Genomic DNA, 27,319 nt, shown 5'->3' with positions numbered 1-27,319 from the left:
CATCTTCAATGCCCTCCTCTGCACAAGTCCAAACTATCCCAGCCTGCCTCTTTAGCTTTGTCTGTTAACTGCTCCAAAACTGACTTCTCCCTCTGATGTACTCATTTCTGATCTTGTCCATCCTAGAGGCTCACAATGAAAATTTTAGCATTATTAACTCCACCTCCAGCTCGGCTTCCTGTCTTTTTATCAGGACCACCTTCACAGCAGGTCTCATACCATCATGAAAGCCTTCACTTTCATTCTTGCTACTGTCTTTCTACCACAAATCATCACTAACACGTGTCTAAATCCCCTCTACCTGCACTTTCTTCTTCATGTGTTGCTTTGGATGGTTGACTCCAGGAATCAAAATACTTTATTCATTCAAGAGGAAATTATGTTGTATGTCATATTTAAAATAATCTACCTTCACTAGCTTTGGTTTCTTCTGTCTTCACCATTAGGTCTGCCTCCCTGTTCTAGTCTTGGTTTTTCCGATTTTCATTCTTCTTCACTCCAGAGAATACCTCCACCCTTTCAGACTCTCTTCTAACTCCTCCCTACTCTCAGGTCACAGGTTAATCTGCAAATCATAGTTCATGGAGACTCCTCCTTCACATCATCTGTTAGCTTGACCTTTACCCTGACAGACAAGAAAGAGCTCTGAACTTGTTTATTTTACTTTTTTCTCTAAATTTTGTATTAATAAATGTATTGTTTAGAGAAATGTATTTTTCTCTAAATAATGTCATTGAGCTTTTTCATTTGTGTAATTTGTAAGCTATTTTTATTTATATATGTATTCATTTACTTTTTTTTTTTTATTCAATATTCAAGATTTGTTTAGTTATGTGTTTAATGCTGAGTGTTCCTTTTCAGTCATTTCATACTTATGAATACCGCTATGCTCTTAATTTCTGCGGTGCCTGAATGCACCCTTTACGCTTCCAGCCACCCTGGTGCGCATGCTCAGTCGCAAAGGAACCTGTCCTCAGCGGCGCACCGTTATCCGGGCCGAGCTGTCATCCACGGTCCATCTCCTCCAGCAGATAACCGTGCTCTCCTCGACTGTATCCCAGTAGTATTCAGCGGGCTCACCCCACATAACTCTTCCCGTGTTTTTGCGTGGAGAAGCAGTTTTCATCGACGGAGTTTTTTTTTCTTTTCTCCGTGATATCCAGAAGGCGCAAAGGTTTGTTTGCGCTCATTCAATCTCTCTCCATCCTCCCTGTGCGACATCACTGCTAATGTAGCCAGCTAACCGTTGCTGTTCATTCATTTCTGCAACCGAAGAATGCGATATTCGGCGGCCTTTTGCTTTCAAATTAATTATTAGCATCTTTTAATTTAAACACCAGTGTGTGTTGAATTACCGGGCTCCTGGTACGAGCCCGTTAGTTTATTTCTGGCTGAGCTTATCTTGTGCTAACGTTTGCCGTTTGTGACTGGCGCGCTAACGTCAGCTAGCCGAGCAGCTCCTGCAGCCAGAGCCGCTCTCTGAAAGAGCCTGGACGTTGCTGTGTTTGGTGGCAGCCATGTTAGCGCCTCTGACCTTTTATTTTTTTTAGTTTTTTTTATTCCTATTGTGTAAACGTGTGTTATGACAATGGTTATAAATGGAAAAATGTCACATTGGCGCTGTTTAGAGTCAACCAGATGCTGATAAGGCATATAGCCCCTGCACACTTCAGCAGGAGGACTGAAGCGTGACTGTGGGGTAAAGATAATGACAGCTGTTGAGTACTAGATTATGTCCAGTAATAAATCTGTTTGCTAAAGGGGGAGTTACCTGCATAACTGATAGACTGACACCAGGTAAGATATGGTCGATGTGTCCTTGCAGAGTATTAGCATGACAGGCCAAGTTGAGACACCTGAAGCCTAAAACCCCAAACCATAGACAGAATAAAAGATGGGTGTAGCTCCTTGGTCTGAAAAGGGAAGCCAGTGGGGAAGTGGCTTACCTAGTGGTGCTCCAATCCAAATTTTTCCAGTTCCAAGATAAATAACTAGACCTCACATGTCTGCAGATAGGGTTTGATCTAATTGAGCGTTGATCTAATGCCAGTATTTGATTATGCTGTATTTCTCATTGTGTGAAGGAAACTAGGAATCATTCTCTCGGTGCTAAGGCAACATCAAGCTCAACTTAACTCTGATATATTGACGTTTTAAAATAAACTTAGGCACATTCATACAAGATTTTATAATTTGCTAATAAAAGCTGATAATTTAGTTTAGAAATTGACTCCTTTTATTTCAGTGAGAAGAATAATGCATGACATCAGGCGCAACACAAACAATATATATTTTTAAAAATGTATTGGTAGTTTTCCATTTCCTTTCTGTCTGAGACCTTTTACTGTTCAGCTGAAATTGTGCATCGAGTGTTTCACAACATGTCACAACGGTGGAACCAGTGTCCTCCTAGCTTCTACCAAATATAATGTCTCTCTGAACAAATGTACAGAGGTATAGTAAACAAATGAGTCTTTGCTGAGCTTCTTGATCCTGGTACCACAGTTTCTAGTTGAATAAAAAATATATTCAAACATGAAGAAAATCAGTTGATGTTGAAGGTGTGAAATACCTCCAGACTGCTGAACCTTTGCTGTTAACTTCCCCCAGTCTAAATTAGCTCTTCAGCATAAATACAGGACATAGAACTGGGCTGTTTGTGGGTTGTTTGTTGCAGATATCCCATCCAGCTTTTTGAGTGAGGATCTGGGCCATATCTTTGGTGCATTCCTATTCAGTTTAATTATTTTTACCATAAGCCTGATCAGTTGCTCAGGCAGAATAAACTAATTTATTCTGCTATATTTTCAGTTTACTCGTTAACTCAACGTTCATTAAACATCACACCTTTAACCAGACTAGCGCACTTCAACCAGGCATTAGCATCTCTGGCTGTCACAACAGGGGAAGATGAAACTGTGATAAAACAGAATGGTTACACCCCATCAAACTTACCTGATTTTTAAATGTTGCGCTCTCTTTCAAACTGAGCTTTGCTTTCAGTCCAAAGATGCAAACACATGAGCAACAGCACAATGCCTTTAAAGATAAGACAGCTTTTTCATTTTGCTGCTCTTTCATCATCTCTCCCTTATGTTCATCACAATCCTTTTGATCCTCCTGCACTCTGTTGTTAGCAAACAGAACAACACCAGTTTGGGAATTAAACTTAATTAGGAATTAAGGGAAAGCATGCCGCTGTGCTGTCTCCAGTGATGCTTTTCATTTCCTGCTGCTCGCAACAAGAGCGAGCGGGTGTGGGCTGATCAATGGGAGGTTATTGAAGCTGATGTTCAGCATGCTAAATCGCCACCGTTTAGATTTCAAATGCGTATTCATACTGTGCATGTGCTGCAAAAAATAAGAAAGATATTAAAAGATGTGTAGTGAAGTAGAGGTGTTGCTCCTAAGGCATTTCTTCTGGTGGAAAAACACAGCAGAAAATGTGCAGATTTTTTATTTTAAGAGTCATGCTCTGAGGATACACGTCCCTGATCTTGTAGGATTGTGTCCTAATGTAGCCTCCATGTCTGTAGTTTTGTTTTTTTTTTCCCCTCTAACCCTCACCCACTTGTCTCTCCTCTATTTTTATCCCTGACACGACACACACACTCCCCGTTGTTCTCCATAAATAAAATCCATCTCACTCACACCTGCCTCTTCTTCCCATCCCCCTCCCGCGCCCTTTTTTACTCTGCCTCTAACATCATGCACATCCCTTATCTCACACTTCTGTAACCCTCCTGCTACAGATGAAATTGGAAAAAGGCTGGACGTGGCTCCTGCTGCTGCTTCTATCCACCCTGGCTGTGGCAGCTGTGGCGGCCCACGGGAAGCAGTCGGAGGCTGATGTTTCAGACGTCGTCGTTGACGACGACGATGATGACATGGGCTTAGATGAGGAAGAGTTAAAGGTCCTGATGGCGGAGGATGAGAGCGAGCAGGTTAAAGAGACGCACAGCAAGAGCACAGCCAGCGAGAAGGACACTGACTCCAATGTCTCCTTCCAGGTCTGGAGCAGAGCAAAAAAAATCAGGAAATCTAGTAAAATGAATTGAATCAGAAGATTATTTGATGGCTGCAAAGCCTCTTATTGTATCCTTTATTATATCACCAGGTAACATACAAGACTCCTGTTCCCACTGGAGATGTGTACTTTGCAGAGACATTTGATGATGGTTCACTGGACAGGTATTGTTTAACACACAAACTTCCAAAATACAGCCCAAACTTATTACATGGTCTCCCACAGAGATTTAGCAGATCAAAGAGTGTTTCTGTGTGTGTGTGTGTGTGTTTCATGATGTTGATCTCCACAGATGGCAGCTGTCAAAAACAGTGAAGGAGGACGCGGATGGTGACATCGCCAAATATGACGGTTTGTTGCTGTTCTCTTCCTCCTATTCAAGATGCGTGTGGGCGTTTTCCTCACATCACGTATTCCTCATGCATGATTCCATTGTTTGAAAGGTCTGAAAATCGTATTTTAAGTTGCATTAAATTCAAAGTAACGCAAGTATATTGAAAGTACTAAATAAAACTATCAATTAAGCCTATAACAATCAAAGCAAACCACGCTTTAAGTCAGGCTCATTGTAACATATGTAAGCGCTCAAATTAGTACCTAAACCAGCCTTTTTTCTCATAGCCAACAGGGGGCGACTTCAGTGGTTCCAAAAGGAAATCAGACTCCTCTGGGTTCTGCGTTTAGTTTTACTTCGATCTTGTCATATCGGCAAAATGGCAAAAATGCTTGATTCTTCACAACAAATTTTCTAACCAATGGGACTGGTTAGCAGTTTTTAATAAATGACTGAAAATTCGCTCAGTCAGTTATTAAATGTAACTTCTTAAAACCTGCAGAAATTATGCTTTTAAATGATGATGATATTTATAATAGTTGGTCTAACTTGTATAGTATTGGCCACCTTTTCTTTTTGGTGCTAATTGTACTTCATTTGGCAACATAACTGCTGCAGCATGAGGTTACAATACCTGAGCCAGAAACTGGTCCTCTTAAAGCTGTCTGACACACAGTGAGCACCACCACACATCCCAAAAAGTAGGCTTTTATGAAAAACGTTACCATATAACCCACAGGACTAAAAGCTGTGGCAGTAAAAATAAAACTCAGACTTGTTCAAAAGAGAGAATCGTCCATAATAATAAGTGTTACTGTCCATTTACCGTGTCTGTGGCTGCAGGGAAGTGGGCTGTGGAGCAGCTGAAGGAGAACAAGGTTCCAGGAGACCAGGGCCTGGTGCTGAAGTCCCGGGCTAAACACCACGCCATTTCTGCAATGCTGGACAAACCCTTTGTGTTCAAGGATGAACCTCTGGTCATTCAGTGAGTTCACACTTTGTCCCTCGTTATGTAGAGAAGTCGCAACCTGGACCCATTAAACAGTTTTGTTATGTGGCGTCGTAGGTATGAAGTTAATTTCCAAGATGGTATCGACTGTGGTGGAGCATACATCAAACTGCTTTCCGACACTGGCAGTCTCAACCTGGTTTGTATACATGTTTTATAATCCACCATAATTAGCAAAACCTCCAGATTTCTGTGCTGTAATCTGACATTTGTGTTAGAATTGGGTGAATTTCTCTAATCCACCAAATGCTTAAGTATTTTTTTTTTCTGTTCTGCACTACAGGAGCAGTTCCATGACCGTACACCCTACACCATCATGTTTGGACCGGACAAATGTGGCGAGGACTACAAGCTGCACTTCATCTTCCGCCACAAGAATCCTCTGAACAGAGACATGGAGGAGAAGCACGCAAAGAGAGCCGACGTCGACCTCAAGAAATTCTACACTGACAAGAAGACTCACCTCTACACGCTGCGTATGTAGCTAATTTGAAGACATTTAGCACTCAGTGTTGTTTTGTAGTATGATCTCATTTTGGAGTAAGACTCAGATTTCATCAGGTGACATTAAAATCCACTCTACTCTTCTACTTTGGTCACTTCTGTCTGGCATCAGTCCTGAACCCGGACAACAGCTACGAGCTGTTTATCGATCAGTCGAGCGTGAGCCGTGGCAACCTGTTGGAGGACATGGTGCCTCCGGTCAACCCACCCAAAGAGATAGACGACCCAAATGACTCCAAGCCAGACGACTGGGACGAGAGGGCCAAGATTCCCGACCCAGAGGCTGTGAAGCCCGATGACTGGTGACTATAGTCTCCATACTAGTGTACAGAATGACACACAAGTTGAGGCTAGAACTGATGAGCGAAAATGTTCAGTTATTCTCAGTCTGGCTATCTGTCTGAACAACACCATCTACAATTGACAGGCAGAAAACTCTTCCTTGCTCCTTTTTTGAAAGTTCAGTTCTGTCCATTTTGTTCATTGGTCTCTGTCTTTGCAGCTAAGCTTGGACAAATCCAGAAACTATTTTGTTGTTCTTTAAACCACATCTTTATTGATATATATTGTGTGTCAACATTAGGAGTACAGCGGAGGTCATCAGATGGGGTCTTTATGGGTAAAAGAGCTGAAATGTAAAAGCATATTAGCAAATAACAAACCCTGCTGTATGTGTGTAACAAAGGGATGAGGATGCACCTGCAAAGATCGAAGACCCTGATGCACTGAAGCCTGAGGGCTGGTTGGATGATGAGTCGGAGTTTGTCCCTGACCCCAATGCAGAGAAACCAGAAGATTGGTAAACAAACTCTTTCACCGTGGTCTTACAGTCATGCTAACTGGAATGAGGAATGGTTCAGGGTGACAGCTTGTCGCTGTGTTTTCTTAGGGACGAGGAGATGGATGGAGAATGGGAGGCGCCGCAGATCCCTAACCCAGCCTGTGAGACGGCTCCTGGCTGCGGGGTGTGGAAGCGTCCCATGATCAACAATCCTCAGTACAAGGGCAAGTGGAAAGCCCCCCTGGTGGACAATCCTAACTATCAGGTAACTATTGTTCTGTGGTTTTATACACATAACTTAAATTTATGTCACAGTGTCCACCAAGTTGCCCCTGCACGGCTGGTACTTTACGATTTTCATAGTTTTTTTAAATTAATTTATTATTTTTTATCTCTAGACAAAAGCTAAAACCGTGATGTTTGCTAATGTGTATTATTAGTACATCTTATCAGCAAAACAGCATTGGCCAGTATATTTGTATTTGTGGGTCCTTCTGACTGTATCCTCCATGCTTTGTGTTGTCTCCTAAGGGAGTGTGGAAGCCTCGTAAGATCCTTAACCCGGACTATTTTGAGGACCTGCAGCCGTTCAGGATGACACCATTCAAGGCTCTGGGACTGGAGCTGTGGTCCATGACCTCAGATATCTACTTTGACAACTTTATTATCACCTCTCACAAGGAGGTTGCTGACCGCTGGGCGTCTGACAGTTGGGGGCTGAAGAAACTGGTGGCCAGTGCTAACGAGGTCAGGAGTACGTGTGCGGGGTTGCTGTGTGCGTGTGACGTACCACAGAGCTGTCACGTTTCTGTGCAGAAGTTCTCACGGTTTACTCTTTGTCTCTCCCTCCATCTCAACAGCCAGGGATTTTCGCTCAGCTGATGATGGCAGCAGAGGAGCGGCCGTGGCTCTGGGTGATCTACATACTGACAGTAGGCCTGCCTGTGGGACTGCTCGTGCTCTTCTGCTGGCCAAAGGTACTAAGACCCTGCTAAACATTAATTTAGACTTCAGATCATAGGTGCAGCTTCCTGACTTTTGCTGTGATGTCTCGTATTTGCATCCCAGAAATCGGATGATGACTACGTGTACAAAAAGGTGGATCCGCCCAAGGCTGATGTGGAAGAGGAGGAGGAGGAAGAGGAGGAAGACAAAGGAGCTGAAGCTACAGAAGCAGCACCAGCTGCAGGTGACACACATTCACCTACATTTATACTGCACTGTTCTGGATCATGTTTTCTCCCCTTACTGTCCTCTTTGGTTTTTTTCCCTAATGCAACAGAAGAAGCCGAGGAGGATGCAGAAGCAGGAGGGGACAATGTAGAGGGTGACGATGAAGAAGAGGAGGAGGAGGAAGAAGAGGAGGAGGAGGAGGAGGAGGAGGAGGAAGGAGAAGAGGAAAGCAAAGCTCCAGGGAGAACATTAGAAGATGAGGTTGGTGTCATCTGTTCAACAGGGGGAAATGATAAAAAATTAACAGCTGTGCAGTCAGGGAACTTCTCAAGTCTTTGACATATTTTCTTTCTATTTACCACCAGAAGAGGATAAAATGAAACTATCAAGATGTGACTTAAGTTTAGCTTTAATTTAAGGGGTTGAACAGAAACAGTTGCTTAAATTGTGGAGGTATTACAGCCAATTAATGCAGTGACTGTTTTGATTTGTCTCACTGTGCTGCTAAAAGCCCAAACTCACTCTCTGTTTACAAGATGACTGAAATGAGATCAAAATATGTTTTTAGAGAAAGTAGATCCAACAGATTTTCCGTAGCTGAACTGGTGGAAGCTTGCCTCTGGATCACTCAGGGTCTCTCAGCCTGTCTCCACGTTTGTTATTGGCACACTCGAGTCTGCTGCTGTCTGGGGCTCTCTTTGCCCTTATAGATATCCTGCAGTAGAGGTGGGCCAGTAGTCCAAAGCATCCCTTAATGAGGGGCTAATGTCCTCGCTCGGAGCGGTGCAAGCAGCAGTAACCCTAAGGGGGCAAAATATGAAAATCCAAACAGCCTCAAACTCCAAACTTCACTTCAGCTGACAGCGATACATCTGACAGGTTTTTATTTTTTAGCTACACAAAGAACAGAGATTTTGATACAGTACACATCACCTGTTTCTTCACCTTTTAACCAAATAAAACTCGACATTGCTGCAGAATTGTAACACAGCCACTAGAATAAAACTTTAATCTTACAGGTCACTTGGGAACTGTCGTTTGCGTTTGCAAGACGGGCTTTATGGTCAAAACTGCCCAATAACTCTCAACCTGACATGTCCCCAACACCTCATAAAGCTTTTAACATTTTAATAACGTGTCAGCTGCACGAGTGCTGTGGTACAGCTCCAGCATCAAAGCTGACGCTTCGCTTTCTGTCCCGCAGATGAAGGATGAAGGAGACGTTGCCGAAGAGAGCCACAAACAAGCAGTGAGAAAGAGGAGGGTACGGAAAGACTGAGGAGGCAAACGTCATGCCCGCTGTCTCCTTTCTGCCCCAACGGGGAAGAGGTGGAAGGGTCGTCTCTGCCGCCGCCGCTGCTCCCTCCTCCCTGAGCGGAGCAGCATGCATTTCCTTTAACTGGTAGCCTGCTCTCACCCCACCGGCTGCCCCATCCACTCCTCCTCCTCATCCACCCACCCCCACCACATCCTGTACCATCCCCTCGTCTTGTTTCTCCCTCTTCCCATCTACTCAGATAAGCTCCCCAGAGAGTCTGTGCATTTAGCTGTTTACCCTCCTCCTCCATCCACTTTTCTTCATCCTTCTCTCCTTCTATAAGCCATCGCTGTCGAAACGCCTGTCAGCCCTAAAATGAAAAAGGCCCCGCCTCTCCTCCACCACAGTTCCTGCTCGCCGTGTTTCTTCTGCCATCATATCCTCTCCTCTCGGAGCAGCAGAGAGCGCCTGTGCGTTGTTCGTCCCATTTTTACCGCATATCGTAGGGGCTACTTCTCTCAAGTTAGACTCCATTCTCTCAGTGTCCTTTTTCTTTTTTTAAGAACGTGTTCAAGGACACCGTTTGGCAGATTTTCTAAATGTTCGGGTTTCAAGAGCAGGAGAGGATGCTGGGCTGTGAGGAAGGCTGTGTGAGATGTTACTACAGCTTCAGGACAGACAAATTCGTCTCAGCTTAGGGTTAAAGATTACCTCTTCTAAAAAAAAAAAAAAAAAAAAAAATGATATGTTTAGATTTCAGCTAGTTTGTAATGAGCATTAGTTCCTTTCATGTGTGTTTTATACTAAGTTATAGCATTTAAGAACTGAGGATTAGCACTGGTTACCATATTTATTGTTTTTGGTTGTAATTTCTTTTGCAGTACAGATAAATTTAATATTGCAGTGTTTTAAATGACTCGAGGCAGATTTCTTGAAACTAAATGCCTCTGACGTGCTTACTTTGAGCCAAGGTCTGAAATCAAAGTGAAACCGTCAGCGCTTTGAGCAAAAATAAGTACAGTTAAAGTCTCGGCCATCAGTTGGAAGACAAAACAAAAAGCCGTGAGGACGTGTCTCATTCAGCAGTGCTTTCCCAGAATCTATCCCGGCTAGCCGGAGGTCAGATCTAGTTTGCAGCCTGGGGAAGACGTTGACGCTCGTTTGTTTTCTATTACTGTCTCAAGCTTTTTGTAGTTCACCTTCTCGCCACACACTGGCAGATATCCCTGTTTACATTTGTTTGCAAATTGTACATTGCTCTTGAAAATAAACTTATTTAATAAGAAAACTTATTCTGGGATTTATTCAGACCGGACAAAGATGCATACACCCTCTGTAAACACTTATATGATGACTTTATGGACTTCAACAGTTTAGAAATGAATGGTCCCCATTAAAGTCAAAAATAATGATAAAGCAGGGTATGCTTTAGAGGAGGCCTCACTCATCATCTCTGGTTTAAAGCTGGCAATGAATATTAGGAATTTGATTATACAATTTGCATAAATAATTGATTATGGAGACAGAGGAGCACAGAATGCAAGGCTGGATTTTTCAGACGTGCTGTTGGGCTCGATGGAGTGCTGCATATACAGTGTGTTAAAGTCAGAACAGCTGATGGGCGGGGGACTAGGTAAAGCTCTCAAAGCTCAAATGCCGATGGTGGACACGCTCATTTTGTGGCTTTAATATCCCTGTGGTTCCTTTTTTTTTTTTTTTTTTTTAATTTAAATGGCAAACCAAAGAAAAATCATACCCTACCAGTTTTAATCGCTGGACAGGTTAGAATCCAGCTGGAGGCCTGTGGAAAATGTGGAGTGCAGAGATGTAGAACTTTTAACTGTATTCTTATAAACTTTATAAATTTCATAAACCTAATAGTTAACTGATAAACAATTAAATGACATGTTCTTGTCTTTCTGTGAAATAACAAAAACATTGTTTTATAAATGCACAACAGTCAAACGCGTATTAGGGGTCACTTCAGGAAAAACAATCTATCATTTTGAGAATAAAGTTGAGATTAAAGCCTTCTATAAAATGCCTGTGTAGATGAGTCAGTGAAATTTTACTTCAGAATCTGTTTTAATTACAAGGAAACGATTTCTCTTTTAGAACGCGAACGCAATGCGGCGATAAGGACGTCGAAGAGATGGTGCAGAAAGCTGCATCTGCTCAAGACTGGAAAGAGAAAACACAAACTTGGAGTCCCGTCAGTCTGAGCCATGAACTACCTGGGCAATAAACTTTTTCTGTAATTTTATAGATTTATCATATTTTTAAAAAACCACTCAGACATAATGCTGAAGTTGTTCCTTTTTCTTATATTAAGATGTCTCAGGGGTTAAATCTTTAGTTAAGTGTGTGTAGCTCATGATGTCAAATGATTTTTACATCCCTGCTCTACAGTCTGAGAAACACAGCACCAACCAATGGGGGATGCCACAGTGGGTATGTCCAGCTTTCATTTACAGACTTCAGGTTGTACAGGTGACAAAATAACCAGCGAGAGGCTCGATCTCAGGATTTTATTAAAACAGAATTTAAAGGCAAAGGTGCAGAACGTCTACATACAGGATGACACGAGGACGTGTGCAGGCAGGGCACAGGCAGCATGCTGGAAACAAATTAAAATCCTACTGTACAACTGTACAAAATAACATCAATAAATTACACCATGTACAGCACTCACTGCCTCCCTTCGCCTTCCTAATTCCTTACTTTACAAAAAGCACATTACTGTTTGGGATAATTGGGAAAATTCATTTTAAAAGCGAATTAAATCCTTGCTCAAAGTAAATTTCACCTGGCCCCTCCCCTCCACGTCCCTTTTTATCTGAAGAAGACGACAATGTGCACACCCTCCCCCCTCCGAGTACATCAACTCATCTTACGATCAAACCCATCTTGCAGGCCTGGATTAATGGATCGATAACACTCCAGGCCTCTTTGCAGCTTTTTGCTCCTGCAGTTAAAGGGGAAGGCAGGGAACAGATGCAACTTTTAGAGTATTTATCCCGTGGCTTTTGGAATTATTTGGACCAAACACGCACTATTAAGTTCACAGGTCTGCAAAAACACAGAAAATCCGACTTGAGTGATGTTAATAAAGACAAAATCTGGTACAGAGTGCAAGTTTACAAGACTTTTAGTATCTGTGCTTTTATTTATATTGCTAACAAGCTTTCAAAGGTATCTGCACATCCTGGATCCACCTACTCTTGATTTTAAAAAGTTCTTGGTAACTTTATACAGTCTGGTTTTCAGTGATTATTGATTTATTGACATCTCAGTAGATATGCTAATCGGCCAAGCAAACAAAAAAACATACATAAACAAATATCACTCAAACATGCCAAATACACTCTGCATAATACTGTTCAGCTTGCCAGCTTTTAAGTGGAGGAACACAGTCGTGCTTTACAGAGACAAGGTGACATCCAAGACCTGAACAGATCCAGCTGTCGTACAAAATACTTTACCAAAAATAAATAAATTAAACCAGTGCTGATAATGAGGTTCGTGGTCAAAGAGGATCTGTAATATCTGTGGTTTGTTTTGGGGTCGCCTTTAAACAGAACACGTCAAAGGCGGGACATTCGCAGGAAATCAGAACCGGCCTCAAACAGAAACACAGCTTTGTTTTGTTTTTTTACACATATCGGATTGACAGCGAGCGTTAGGGACAAACTTGAGGTAAGAAGACCCTCAACCTCTTAATTTACTGTTATTGAGTTAAAGGGGTGACATCTACTTTGTCTGTAGTGTTTAGAGGAAGCTGATGAAAAACAGCCCTGGTCCAAATGAAATTATATACACATATTTCTTACATCTATAAGTCCGTTTATGGGGTTATTTGATATTTATTTTGTTAGTTTTGACTCGGGTAAGTGGTTAAAGAAACTCCCATATCTGCTGAGGAAACAAACCCCTCTCCATGATGGGTTTCCTCTCCCAGCTGCTGGCCCAGGACTCCAGCTTTTTACTGAGGGTAACTCACTTCCTCTTGCTCTTGGTGTCGGTGGTCTGGAAGACGCTCGAGGCCGACATGAGGTTCTCAATGTACTGACCGAGGACCTGGTTCTCAGACTTTAGCTTCAGGTTCTCCTCTTTGACTGCATCGACTCGTGCTGACAGGTCTGGGTCAAAAAAGGAAACGGGCAGCTAAAAGGCATACTCTTCCCCATTAGGTCCCCTTTCTTAGCATTTACTGACCCCCTGTACAATTTTTGTCACACAAATTATCACTTAATTATTAGTATTTAGTAGATTCGCATTTATCCATCCATGTTGTAAATGGGCCTGGGTCACTCGGGAAACTGTCTAAGCAGACATGCCCAGACCCATCTTAAAGCTTTAGATATAGAAATTTACCAGAATACACACTGAAAGATCAACATGTGACTTATGTAAATTATTTCTGTATTTTTTCCTCTATGAGGATTTTTTTTAAAAACCCAAACCAGTTTTTTACTTATCAAAATCTGCATTTAATGCTTTACAGCTCATGCAGTAAGAAAGAATACGTAAAAGGAGAAAAGGCAGCTGCACAGAGAGAAACGTCCAGCGTGTTAAATCAGAAACATGTGATTTTGGGGGTTTTATTGAATCTGTTTTAGGGAACAAACGCAGGATGTACATACAAAAAAAGGCCCTCGGATATCAGAGGAAGTTTCCAGATATAAAACCAGAAAATGTGCAGCGTGTTGTATCATTTTAGAGTGTTTCATCCATGAGGTCATTGTTCCCGTCTGGTAAAATTTAATTTGTGTGTTAAGAGGGTTTGTTTTTGTTTTTTTTACCTTCCAGTGTGTGCTGAAGTTCCAAAACCTGATTTATCAACCTCGTCTTCTCCTCAACCTCCACCTGATTCTCCATGTCTCCTGAAATAACAACAATACACGTCAGCATCATTATTATCATATTATTATTATTAGTAGTAGTAGTAGTATTTCTACACAAGCTAACCCTGAGGGAGGCTGTTTCACCCACACGTACCATCTATGTCGCAGTTCATGGTGATAAGCTCGTTCTCCTGTTTGGTATACAGGGCTGCAGATCCACCATCCACTGTGAGACAAAGAAAAGCGCCGTTATAGCTGTGAGTTGTAACATGGAGTTTATATTTAAGAGGCACTGTACAATCTATCTCTCTTTTCATAAACAACAGTAAATATGGTGCCATCAGTGTTTACATTTTCATGTCAGTAGAGTTGGTGTGTCAGGCAGGGTGGCCTACTTACATTACAGAACACGCGGACAAGATTCATATGGGGAGGATATAATGGAAAGTCTATATAAGACAGTGATTTTAATTATTAGCAGAATCACTGAACATTAAATTTTAGGTTGATTATTATATGCTCTACAGATGACACACTTCCAGCTGTAATGATTCCCCCTTTTGTTTACTCTCAGTCTTACTGCTGGGCAATATGTCCAAAAACTTGAATTTCATATCAGTAGATATCAGTGATCATTACAATATAAGACAAATTCCCTTCAAGTTTAAAGTCACAGTGCTGAAAAATATTGAAACTGCTTCTGGGTAGTTTTCTATATTGTCATAAATATCATTATCATAAATTTTCTTGAATTACTGTGACATAACTTTGAAGCTCTACTGCTCAGCTCCCTGGCACTTTGTTAGTTCATGTCTCCTGACAACACGAGCTGAGGTATGAACCAGACCGAGACCTGTTCCATCCTGCAGTGTAAAGCCAGGTTTATTCCAATCCTAAAGCACTGAAACTGGGTTACCACAGTAGATCATCTGTCTCTATCTCTCCCTATCCTTTTGTTTTTGGCCAGTAGTAGCAGAGAATCCACCAGCACCCTGTTGTCCAACAACACGGGAAGCTGCGTTTGTTGATTTGGCCAAGATTTTACGCGGGATGTCCTTCCTGTCACAATCCTCCCCATTTATCCAGGCTTGAGACCAACACTAGGAACACTGGATTGTGACCGGGTTGCACTCTTGTCAAGTTCCCTTTGTCTTAATAAACCTATTAATTTACTTATTACATAATTATAAAGAGCTCACTCATTTACTGATAGTCTGCAGAGATTAAGTGCCTTAACTGTTACAGTAATTCGTGACTAATTCTAGACCAAACAGTGACACAAAAAGGATTTTTCTGAATAAGGATGACAGCATTTTTAACCTTCCTACACACTGAGTATGTACTCAGCTCATCCCTAAAATTATAATGAGTGCACCAGCAGCTGAAATAACAGTTACAGTTATTTTAATGCGGAGAATGCTTTATAAAGACTATCATAAGACATTTATTACTATTATTCTACTGTTATTATAAACTATAGAGAATTTGGGAAATTTTGATTCAAATTAAATGCACTGTATCAGTGATTTAACTGATCAACAAAGTAACTTTGATCGTTTGTGTGAATAGTGTAATTTTGTTTGGCTTGTTTGGATTTGGTAACCGTTACCGTGTCTGAGCGAGTGATGATAGCATGATGGGAGCACACACCGCACCCAGGCTGAGAGTGCTGTGGTCATACTGCATCAATAAAACGCGTGTTAGGAGCCAAATGCTGCTTTGGATAAAGGCGCTCATTAGTTCGCCGGTCTGCCGTCCAATAATCGAATCGATGCTGACACTGAAGCAACGATTAAGCAGCAATGAGCGCCAAAACATAGCATTTAGCTAAAAAAACACATACAGATACACAAAGCTCCACCTCCCAGCACATCACGATTCCCACTCGAAGCCACGGCCGAAACATCGGACAAGGTGCTGGAGGCAGTTTTCCCCGACAACACAAGCCAAAACAGCACAAACGTGTCCGATAATGGGCGTCGATAGATTAGCTCCATAAGCTAACTAGCTCAGTGGCCAACCAAGCCAACGATTCTGAAACTTAATTTACTTTCAACACCAAAAACGTTTAAACGCGTCATAAGAAGAAACCAAACAAAACCACCTGGTCTGTCTGATATTTAAATTTTCGCTGACAAATAAAATTTACACGGTGGCACCGAGCGAAGAGCAGCTAACTGCTACAAGCAAATTGTTGGCTAGTTTTAAGTTCAGACAGAAATACGTCCCGAATTTTTATACTTCGAATTTAGGAACACAGCAGATGTAGGAGTATGAACTCACCTAAAGCAACAAAAAAAGTCTTCTCCGATTAGCGGAGTTACCCTTGCAAACAGACACACAGCTGTGATGATGATGACGAGGAGGAGGAGGATGACGATGACGGCTACATGTGTGTTACCACACCAACCGACAGGGGGAGCAACATACCACATGCATTACGCACCATCGGAGACTTTCTCTAAACTTCCGGTTTCGTGATGTAACAGAAATGTTGGATTTCGTGGGTTTTTATCATATTTTCATTTTTATTAAATATGTTGGAATTAGTTCTATTTTAGACTCGCAAAATACCTTTATGTGGGTTTGCCACAAGGCTACTAATCCACTTTACGGCACCTGCCATTTTGATTTCAGGCATGAAGCCAGCAGCAGCTGAGACTGTGCCCTTAACCAACCCAATCAGCATGCAGTCTAAGTATAATAAAATAAATTAATGAATAAAAAAGAAGACTCGCCCAACCAAAGTGTGGGGTTGTATATGTAGAACCAGATGTAATATATTTTAGCCGTTTAGCTCTATTCAATAAGTGTTGTGTCACGTGAGTCCCCTGAATTATACCCTGTTTCTTAACAATGAGATATGTCAGCTCTGAACACACACACACAAACACACACAGCTTTCCTAACAGATGCTCGTGCTTTTCCGTCTGGTAGAAACCCCAGCGCGCACACACACACACACACACATCTATGCACATCTATAGTTTTCTATGTGAATGCATGAATGAAGTGTTATCTGACCTGTGTGAGCATTATTACATGCCTGCATGTCTGTCTGTCTGTGTGTGGCACCCCTGTGGCCTCAGCTCCATATGCTGCTGCTTGTTAGCCAAACCCAAACCCTGTGGGGGCACTGCTGCCTCAGCCAACAGTTGTCTGAGGCCAGTTTACCCTGTATCCATCCTCCTGTGCGTTCCTTTCTGCTCTGTGGAGTGTGTGTGGCTTCCAAGGTCTTTATGAGTAGCATTCTAGGATTATTAGGTAATAGGAAACTGGGTCTTTAGAGGGGATTTGTAAGAGGAAACACAACACAACTAAGGTTTCCAGTTTGCATAATTGAGGGTGTATCTGCTTTCACTGGCAAGTGGGTAAAGACCACACAGACCACAGATTAAATTTAGGAAACCCTGAGATTCTTTGTGTTTCAGAACTGAATGTGAAAAGCAAGGGATGGATCTCACTGTGAAATTGCACACTCAGTGGCTAATGGCTTGTGATTACAAAATTTTCCATAACCAGAAGCTACAGACATCTTATATATTGTCTGTGATTTGACACAGGCAGCTGAGCAGCATCTAACTGGCTAAACTGTGTAACTGAACTGTAAGACAGCTGCTGCTGTTGGTACCTTAATAGTAACACATATATTAACAAGACAATAACTGTTCAAATTAATTTAAAGTTTAATTAGTGCATCAACTTCCACAATAAGTGTTCCGGGCATTTCAAAGTCCGGGCTTCATAGCAGGAATTCACAAACCTGTTGATGATTCTGAAGGTGACTGCAGCCATCTTTATTTACAGTCTGTGGCGTCTACTCTTTTCTCTTTGCTTACATGCTGTTCTCGAGCTACTTACTTCAACTCTAAATAAAATATTATAGTTTGAGATTCATGTGTACATAGTGAAGATTAGTAACAATCGGAGAGTGTGAAATCCGAGAAGTAAAAAGGAGCCACACCCCAGCCAGTAATGCCACACACCCATATAAACACTGTGGTATTGTTTCTACCTTATAGCCCTTTGTGCAGTCACATGCTTGTAACATTAAAAACAACGGTCTCTGACCGTTTGCTCCAGGTAAAATAAATAAATAAATAAATAAATAAATAAATAAATAACAATAATAATCAGAACATAACCTCACCTGTAACCCAAAGAGCGCATGCTTTTGAACAATAAGATGTTTTTTAAAGCAACTTTTTAGTTTTAAAACATAGAGCTGCACACTGGAATCAGTTTAATAGAGGGGGGTTAGCTCCTGTCTTAGTCTTGAGGCGACTATCTGTGTAAAACTGTGACTGACAGACCGACGTTTACAATCTGGTCGACTGGCTGCAGGCTAAAAGCTGTTTGTGCAAATAGAAATAAAGGACAGGTTAGGGCTAAATCTGAAGAAGTGGATTACCTGTATCGTCTGCCAGAGAGATGTTAGTGAACGTCCCATCATCCTCGTCCACTGTGGCCTCCATGGCCTGAGTTTGCTTTTCGTCCTCCACTTTTATTCCTTTCTTTCTTTGATTATCTCACAGAGTCGTGAATGTGTGTTGATCTTTCCGGGTTTTGTTAGTCTCCGTTTCTTCTTTCTGTTTGTCTGTTCTCCCCCTCTGGCTCTGCCTTCTCTCACACACACCTGCTGCCTTGCTTGCCACGGTTACCTGCTCTACCTGCCTGGCAGCTCCGGTTACGTGGCTGTCGTGGGAATGGGTCACCATGGCGACCACTTGACCAAAACACGAGACAGACTGCTCAAGCAATAAAGCTATCGGGGGTCAAAGTTTAAGCTCCTGTGAAATGGAGTAATGGCGATGCACATTTAAAGTATCTTCAAATTAGGATCGTGAGCCATGTGAGCACACTGCAGCCCCCAGCTCGGTGACTCGGGACAGTATGCGCCTCAGTTTTTATTTATTCATTTATATATTTATTTATTTACATGAGGTTTGAGGTTGAAGGCTTCAGCTGACTTAAAATGACCGGAGAAATCTTTAACGACAAAGAGCAGTTTCCTCAAATCTGCGGTGCATCCTGCACTCTGGTGGCTGAAGCTTTGCACTGCAGCTCACTATCCACTGCCTGTGGACTAGAACAGGGGGGTCAAACTCATTTTAGTTCTTAGGAGACTTCCTGCGGGCCAGAGCCTGGATGAATTATCCTGTAGGCATTCAAGGCATGTTCCCAGGGGTCCATGTACAGTTAGAGGCCCATCCAGAAAACCGTGAAAAATAACTTGTCTTCTCTTAAATGTTAATCTTAAAACTATATCTTATCAAAACATAACTAAATATATTCTTGAAATGACAAAAGCGATATAACTGATAGCCTGTATTTTACCTGGCTCTTTCTCCCCAACACTGCTGAGGCTAGTAGTTTCTCAAAGTCCTCCAGCTAGTGGAAAGAGTACGTCTGAAATGAATGAATCAGAGAAACAAGAACGTCGATCTTTTATTAAAATGGCTATTTTTACTTCAGTTTAACATTCTAACATCTCTGCTCTGAGTAGCCCCTTGAAAACATATTACCATATAACACTAAAGGGATGTTTTATAAAAACAAATGTTTTAAAAATTATCTGATACCCCTACAAAATATTGTCTCTTATTTAAACTTTTACATGGATGATATTTGAAATGATAAAGATCAAAATGCTTTCTTAAAGATGTCATTCGGATGGATGGCTGACGTTTGCAAATGTTGTAGGAATGCTCGCTGTTAGCTGGGTTATTTGGGTAACAGATTAAAAAGGGTTTGTCTTATGAAAGATTCCTACAGTGGTGTATGTCCTGAAAACATTTTTATTTTTTATCTCAATAATGATAAAGCCTGCTGTGTGGCACAGACCAGCCAAGACATTTGCAGTTCATTCTTAATGGCCAAGGTTCTGATATTAGATTCATCTGTTAGGAACCTTTAAACAGCTGGTTCCTGTGTTTGTGTTTTGCCCTTATACAACCAAGCTTGGTTGTGTGATCATTTCACCCTCTGCTTTGGCAGCGGCCAATGCTCTAATGGTGAGGCTTTACAATGCAGTCCCCAGAAATAATGTTTAATGTCACATCGGTGTCTTTTGTGTGCAATTTATGGTGCAGACACAGGGAACACCATTAATGCAGATACCCACTGCAGCTGCATTAATCCAGTATGAACAATGGTCAGAAACCTAAGGCTCCAGAGCTGCATGTAGTCTCCATCTCTGCTGGCTCCCTGTGGCTTTGAGAAAGAAAAAAAACCCCACATGAATATGAATACTTTTTTTTAACATTCCAGTTTTTATTTATGGTTTCTATAAGTGATTCTTTATGTTCTACAGTTGTATAAATGTGTATCATATGCACCAAATAAAAATAATAGTATGTGAACCAGAGCCAACATCTTTCACCTGGTGCCTTATTAAAGTGGCTGGCATAAATGAATGCACACAAATGTCTAGTCCTGAGCTTTAGACTCCAAATCCCCCCTAAAAATGACAGGAAAACTGAGAATGCAACAGGACCTGGGCACATTTATTTGCCTTTTACTGTTGTGATGGCTGAAGTTACAGCCACACATATTGGGTAACATCTATCAAACATCACAGCGCTACAACAGACTTATACATAACACTACACATAGTTGTTTTTCCTTTAAATATAGGATTTAATTTACAGGGTAAAAAAGAATTGGTTTTGGTTTAGTGTATTCTAAAATAAGTGTGCACATTTTAGTTTATAGTGTTATGTGTATGATTTAGTCTCCCAGAGTCTGTTGCTCCCAGCCCCTTGAGCTAAGAGGTGGAAAAGGGGTGGAGCAAGCCTATATGGAGACCTGCGAATTTTGTCATACCACAACTCTGGATCTTGGGGGGGATGGAATTTGTTATGTTGGTTTTAGTGAGTTGTACACTTTTTGTGTCCTTGTGGGCTGATCAGCTACTATTTAAGTTTTCTCTTTGTCTCATTTCGGTAGGTCCGATTGTTTGAGTTACTAATATTGGGGCACGCTGGTTTTTGAGTTATGTTCTGTTACCTTGCCCTTATTTATGATTTAGATTTTTGTATAATTTAACCAAGTTTTTTTTTTTTTAACGGGGTAAATAAATAAGGTAACAAACCTTTTTCAGACTTTAACCTGTGCCTGACTTTCCTCAGTCCATCACTACTGTCAATGCTGCTGGCTTACTGATATACTTGATATACAGCTGGACTTTAATCAAACTCATATTGAAATTGTCAAGAGCTGTTAAGCTGCTATGTGTTTTAAATATTACCAGACTGGTGTATTTTAAATTTGATTCATATACACAAACACAGCTAGGACCTGCACAGCCTTATAGATACACAGAGATGCTAAACATTCTGATATGAGTATGACTATGTTCTTTTTCTTTTCGTTTTTTTGTTTGCTTCAAATGCAAAGTTATGGAGTCAAAGTTGAAAGTTAAAACTTCCATATTTTAGGCTTTTATTTAATCGAGTCTGTTTTTGTTTCTAAAAGCGTTTTCTGTGTGAATGTTCAGTTTGCACTAAAAAGGACGTTTTTAAAAAAGAACAACAAAAAGAACAACAAATGCGAAACACAACATCAAGGACCTGAAGACCTAAAACTTTCTGAAGTTTGCAATTAGCATTTTGAATAGGAATCACTGATTAACCTGACATTTGCCTCTTCGAACTGTGGTAAGAGGCTGGAGCCCACATTAAATGTAATTACTGGGGGCAGAGCACCATCTTGTGGTCAGATCACTCACAGTGCAGCTAAAACGATATTATACATCAGGTGTGCCCAACAGGAAGCCAGGATCTACTCCGGCTCACTGGATGGATTTATAAATGTGAAAAGTGAGGTCATTAATTGTTCCAATTTTCATTGTAATGCTGGTGTGATAATAGCATCTTAAATGTGGAAAGCATTTTTCTCAGTGAGTTGTCTGATTAATAAAGACTGAAATGCTGAGTTTGATTACCAAAACTCAACATGTGAAGCTCCTGTCCCTTTTTGGTGATCTGTAAATTGTGGTGTGCTCTAGTAAACTCAATGCATGTGGAAAAACTAAGAAATATTCTTTACTTTTATTTTTCTAATCTTTCTGTTTGTCTGATGTGATGAGAAACACAGTCGCATGTTGAAATCTGGTGCTAACGAAGGGATTTGAACAGTTAAGCTCAAACAGATGATAATCTGTCCTTTTGACCAACTGAGGGCCGTGGGGTCCTGGAGCCTGTTGCAGGATTAACACAGATGTGACAAATGTGTCCCATTTAGACCTCGGGACTCCCGGGCTGTACTAGGCACAGATGTTCTTGTATACTGTGCCGGCCACTTCGTTATGGCACTCGATGTTTGCCCTGCTTGCTGTTGGATTGTCTCAGGGTCATCTTTACACGTTTTGTCTGGTGTGGATCCAGCCTCTACAGATCTTGTGCTGAGAACTTGTTCCTGTGCTGCCATGATTAGTGCCTCTGTGCTGTCTTTCAGTCCACCAGTGTCCGGATTTCTGGATATCAGCTACTTCTTCTATCTGCCGATGGTGCATGCCGTGCAGGGGCCTGTCCTTCCATGATGGTTCCTCTTCTTGCTCCTCTTCGTTCTCAGATGTCTGTTGCTTGAGGAATTTACTGACCACACTATCAGTCTTCCTCACTACTGACTCACCATTTCTTGACCACCTTCATTGCACTTATATATAACATATATATTTAGATAGATAATAGAAAATGTTAGTATTATTAAGTAGAAATAAAACAGTGCGTAGCTTTAGAAAAAAATCAGCCATCCCTGGACCTTGACAGTTGTGTTAAAGGGAAACCTGGAGAGAGGAGCCAAATGCAGGATGATGAAACAGCAAAATGAACAGAAAGCAAAGTTTTTTCATGGTTGAGCAAAGAACCAAAAACTTCACAAAGTCAAGGACTTACACACAAAAGGAATCCACAGAAGAAGCACAAACGCATAAAACGCATGTGCAGGTGAGAGTGCAGGTGAAAGGAAGGAAAAAACAAAAGCATGAAGTAAAACCAAAATAAGACACATGATCGTCCTGATCTTTAAAGTAAAACAGGAAATAATCCAAATACAAAATTACCATTACTGTTAAAGATGTGACAGCACTAAGCAAGAGACGGATTACTGAGAAAGCAGGAGAAACTAGATAACAAATGCAGCAGGGACCTTGACAAACACTGATCAGAGGATAAATGTGGGACAAATGAATGTAAATAAAACTGTGAAGTGCCTGAATCATCCACAGGGGATCATCGCTGCCCTGCAGACTCTGAAATGTTTCACCACTGATCGGGGAAACATTTCAGAGGCAGTGCCAGGTTTGGAGTTGAACTCCTATTCTTGGGGTGCGCAGTTTTTAGTTGCCCCCACAAAGCTGCAAAGAAAGCGACATTTATATGAACATTTTCACAGGAAGGGGAGAGTCGTTAACAGGAAAAAGTTTGGTAATAATCCAAACTTGCCCTTCAGAGTGCTGCCTCATCAGCTCTCTCCGAGGGCAGCTTCTGCTGATTTCAGATCTGTTTTATTATCACTCACAGAGTATAAAGGATGACACTGCCAGCTAAACTTGGCTGGTGACAGTAAAGCTGCTGTTCCTCACAAAACCCTTGATGAATAGTAGAAGGCAGACGCAGCACGACATTTCAAAGTTTACAGGAGGGTGGTAGACGATGTCGAGTAGGATGGTAAGTGGCCGGTGATGGCTTCTAGCACCTGTAGCACAGCAGGCCCCAGAGACAGTTTGACCCTTACGCAACCTGGAAGTATACGACTTCAAACACACACACACACACACACACACACACACACACACACACACACACACACACACACACACACACACACACACACACACACCACAGCTTGATTCTGGGAACAAATGAAGGCACTGAGGAACAAACCGTATTTGACATTTCTTTAGTCTTAAAATGTATTCACTGTGTTTCTTATCTTTTTCTCCTTTTGTGCACTTAATTATTGTAACGTAGTGCCTCCCAACAACCAGAGCAGTATCTGTGGTGGGATCAGCACCATTTACAACTTTAGCGAGAGAGTAAAGTGTGTGTTCTGTTCTCTCTCTTTCTCTTGTGATAGTCCACAGACCAGATGCCCACTTTGGCACCAACACCCAATCAGTGTTATACCAGGCATGGGTATACACACACACACACACACACACACGTACACGCACTCTAACAGAAACACAAGAGGCAGTGAAAGAGCACTCATCCATCTGTCCATCTCCCAGCTGATGGTGCAGAGAACACATCAGCATGCTTGTGTCTGCTGCAGCCTCTTCAGCGTTTTGTGTGAGCATGTCTGTGAATGAGCCTATAGCTGTTTTCACCTTTTTTGAGACTGTTTAACAGTCTTTAACCTGCCAGCTCTCAAGTACAAAGTCCATACAATGTTAGATTGCGCTGATGTGCAAATAGCCCGGCCTGGTCTAAGGGCAAAATGTCAAATAGACATGAAAAAGCAATCTGTTTTTTCATTCACACAAGTTTTCTTCCTTTTTGGTACAGTCAGCAGGACTTTGAATGTATTTCTACATGTTATGTGACCTCTCTGTGAGTGAGGTGGCTCATAGGTGTACATGGTACCGAAGCATTTTTGACTCTTTGTTTTGTCATCTGATCTGAGGATGTTTAGAAGGGAGGAGCAGGACTGTCAGATATTTCCGTTCAATTCAGTTCTATTTATACAGCGCCAAAGCACAACAACAGTCACCTTAAGGTGCTTTATATGGTAAGATAAAGACTGAACAAGAATACAGTGAAAACAGAGAAAACCCCAAGAATCACATAACGCCCTGTGAGCAAGCACTATGGCAACAGGGGGAAGGAAAAACTCCCTTTTAACAGGAAGAAACCATCGGCCGAACAATCTCAAGGAGGGCCAGCCATCTGCCGCGACTGGTTGGGGGGGAGAGGAGGAAGACAGGAAGAATTGATCTGCCTGACAGATCTGGTGAAAGCAAACAGGTGGTGAGGATGAAGTAGGAACTCCTATTCAAGGCCTCTGCCAGTGGAGTCCTTAACAATTTCTCTTGCAAGATCAGGGAAGTTGGAGTCCAAATGGAAAATATTCACAGATACCATTGCAGAGCTGGCTGTGAGGAGCTGGACATGGCAGCAACAGAGGACCTGCTGGTGGACTCCAGCGGCCAAGGCTTTCTGGGCCTGGTTGGTCCAGGAGTCTTCTTTTTTTTATGTTTATTTATACGATTTTAAGGTCAAAGTTACATAAAATCACACTACACAAAGGAAACAAAATTCAAAAACAATAACATCCAAACACAGAAAGAAAGAGAAAAAAGAGAAAAAAACAGAACAGAAAAACAAGAAAAGAAAAGAAAGAATAAACCAGTTAGTCAGTCCAAATCAAAAGTTCAAGAGAAATGCTAGTGTCCGAGGAAGATGATCTTCTGTGTGAGGTTAGACAGGGCAACAGAGAGTTCACCAAGTCAAGAAGATGTGGGGAACAAGTCCAGGAAGAAATTGGGGTCACGTAAACTCAAAGTGCAGTCACATGGGTTAAAGTTTATGTTGAATCCCCCTTAATATGATTGAGAAAAGGACCCCAGATTTAGACAAATTTAGTGTGAGCGTCAGCCAGACGATAACGAACCTCTTCAATATACAAACATGCAATCGTCTCACGTGGTCCAGGAGTCTTCTGAAGCAGCTCATGTGTATTGAAGGACCAGAGGCTGCAGCCAATGCAGCTGCAGAATACGAAGCTCAAGAGTGGGAGGAATTCAGGGAGGATGACTTACAGGTGGCATAGGGAACAAGTTGAAGTTTCACCAATTTATTCAGGCCATGTAGCAAATATATGAATATTTTGGCTCTTCGGCCTTATGTATATATATATATCTGTGTGTGTGTGTATGTGTTTTCGATCATATGACACTAATCTCAAGTTTTTCATTCATCCACAAACTAGTAAAACTTCACTATCATATAATTCGTTATTGCAAAACCCCATCAGTACTTTATATTAATGCCCTTAGTGTTTGTCCATAGAATGGATTTCATTTTAGTTAGTTAAATAGTTTAGTCAGTTAATTTTATTCAATTTTATATTATTAAAAAGAAATATATAAGATCAGAATTTGAGTTACCATGTGACTCTTAAGGCCAATCACCTGCTGCCATTTCCAGCTGCTCTTTTATGCACAATTCACCACAGCAGGCAGCTCCACATGTTTGATTCAGCACAAGTCAGGAAAATGAATCTGCCCAGTTAGGAAGTACCAAGTATTGTGAATCCAGTGTTTTAGTGCCAGAGAAGGTGACAACCCACAAAAAGGTAAATATGTATAAATTTGCAGGTGGTAGCTGCAGACCATTTCTCTTCTTATCCATCCTGACTAATTTTTCTCTAGTTTTGTTCTTAGTTTTCTGACGTTATTTACATTAAGATGTAAGAAACGTCCCCTCTGCTGCAACCGCCTCGCAGATTCATCCCATTATGTGTCCTTAGATTACCCACAGCTACAGAAAGGGTCAGCGGCCTCAGACTACTAAAAGATAATCAGCTGTGCTGTTCTGTGTGCAAATAAGTGTGTATGCACGAGCCATTATATACCATCTGTGATGCTCAGTGTGTGTGTGTGTGTGTGTCCTTCTTTGTAGCCTTATCTGTGGAGTAATTTAATCACTCTAAAATATTTAAGAGCTTGTGGGCAAATGAGGCACTTGACTGAGGATCTACATTTTCCCTTATCTATCTATCTATGGTAAAAGTCCATTCCAGGATTTGCAGGCAGCCACAGGCTTCAGTGTTACTTTAAGGTCTTCAGCATTCATGTCCCCCACACTCACATTTCTCTATCCCCCCCTCTTCTCATTCACCCTACTCACTCTCATCCCACTCACACACACTCTGCAGGGGGAACACACACACACATATGCGCGCGAGCACACACACACACACTCCTGAAGGAGGACTTGAGGTAAGAGGGAAGTCGCCTGCACTGTGAACTGCCGTTTCTTTAAGCCACTGGACAGGAGAACAGTGGAGGATTGTATCAGCAGTCTTCCCCACACTAGAATACAATGCACTTACACTGTGGCTGTAAACTAAGCAGCATTTAGTCGACACAGGCAGAGCGTTAATTAAACACACAGAGGCTGCTTGAATTAATTTGATTACCAATTAACAGCATATATACCGTTATATTGCATTAGTGACTGCTCCATCCATTCATCAGTTTTCTGCTTCTTATCTGTGTCTGTTGATTTTAAATCTTCTTCTTCTGGTCATTAATCGCAGTTCGTGACCATAGGTGAGAGTAGGAATGTAGACTAACTGGTAAGACCTGTTTCACCTTTACCCTTATCTCTCTCTTTGCTACAACAAACCAGCACAGTGTCAACACAGTCTCAGGATGTTCCA

At 41.6% G+C, this 27,319-nt stretch overlaps 2 protein-coding genes across 3 annotated transcripts; one reads left to right on the top strand and one right to left on the bottom strand.

The window, feature by feature from the left end:
- Nucleotides 1-928: 928 nt before the first annotated feature.
- clgn (calmegin) lies at nt 929-10,374 on the top strand. Its single transcript, XM_005737370.1, has 15 exons — nt 929-1,174; nt 3,753-4,010; nt 4,118-4,191; nt 4,320-4,378; nt 5,205-5,346; nt 5,428-5,509; nt 5,654-5,846; nt 5,987-6,176; nt 6,560-6,673; nt 6,764-6,920; nt 7,187-7,402; nt 7,516-7,632; nt 7,724-7,844; nt 7,938-8,089; nt 9,033-10,374. Exons 2-15 carry the CDS (start codon nt 3,753-3,755, stop codon nt 9,105-9,107), a joined length of 1,950 nt encoding a protein of 649 aa, XP_005737427.1. The 5' UTR covers nt 929-1,174; the 3' UTR covers nt 9,108-10,374.
- A 1,225-nt stretch (nt 10,375-11,599) lies between these two features.
- scoca (short coiled-coil protein a) lies at nt 11,600-18,641 on the bottom strand. 2 transcript variants are annotated; one of them, XM_005737367.1, is made up of 4 exons: nt 18,342-18,641; nt 14,085-14,156; nt 13,889-13,969; nt 11,600-13,225 (listed from the first exon to the last, which is right to left on the bottom strand). In XM_005737367.1, exons 1-4 carry the CDS (start codon nt 18,403-18,405, stop codon nt 13,083-13,085), a joined length of 360 nt encoding a protein of 119 aa, XP_005737424.1. In that variant the 5' UTR covers nt 18,406-18,641; the 3' UTR covers nt 11,600-13,082. The 2 variants fall into 2 exon arrangements, with proteins under 2 accessions (XP_005737424.1, XP_005737426.1); XM_005737369.1 differs by lacking the exon at nt 18,342-18,641 and adding an exon at nt 16,214-16,355.
- Between the last annotated feature and the right edge of the window lie 8,678 nt (nt 18,642-27,319).

The sequence above is a fragment of the Pundamilia nyererei genome, unplaced genomic scaffold (genome assembly GCF_000239375.1).
Source record: "Pundamilia nyererei isolate P.nyererei 1_Seehausen unplaced genomic scaffold, PunNye1.0 scaffold00075, whole genome shotgun sequence".
Classification (NCBI taxonomy): Eukaryota; Metazoa; Chordata; class Actinopteri; order Cichliformes; family Cichlidae; genus Pundamilia; species Pundamilia nyererei.
This window is presented reverse-complemented; position numbering and strand designations above follow the sequence as displayed.

Bases quoted from the DNA above. Each gene is read 5' to 3' on its own strand.
- clgn (XM_005737370.1), top strand. From the start codon at position 3,753: ATGAAATTGGAAAAAGGCTGGACGTGGCTCCTGCTGCTGCTTCTATCC. The intron at 4,192-4,319 runs GTATTGTTTAAC...TGATCTCCACAG, and splicing joins GATGATGGTTCACTGGACAG to ATGGCAGCTGTCAAAAACAG. The intron at 7,845-7,937 runs GTGACACACATT...CTAATGCAACAG, and splicing joins AGAAGCAGCACCAGCTGCAG to AAGAAGCCGAGGAGGATGCA.
- scoca (XM_005737367.1), bottom strand. From the start codon at position 18,405: ATGGAGGCCACAGTGGACGAGGATGATGGGACGTTCACTAACATCTCT. The intron at 13,970-14,084 runs GTACGTGTGGGT...TTGTTATTTCAG, and splicing joins CATGAACTGCGACATAGATG to GAGACATGGAGAATCAGGTG. The intron at 13,226-13,888 runs GTAAAAAAAACA...TTTTTGACCCAG, and splicing joins ACTTCAGCACACACTGGAAG to ACCTGTCAGCACGAGTCGAT.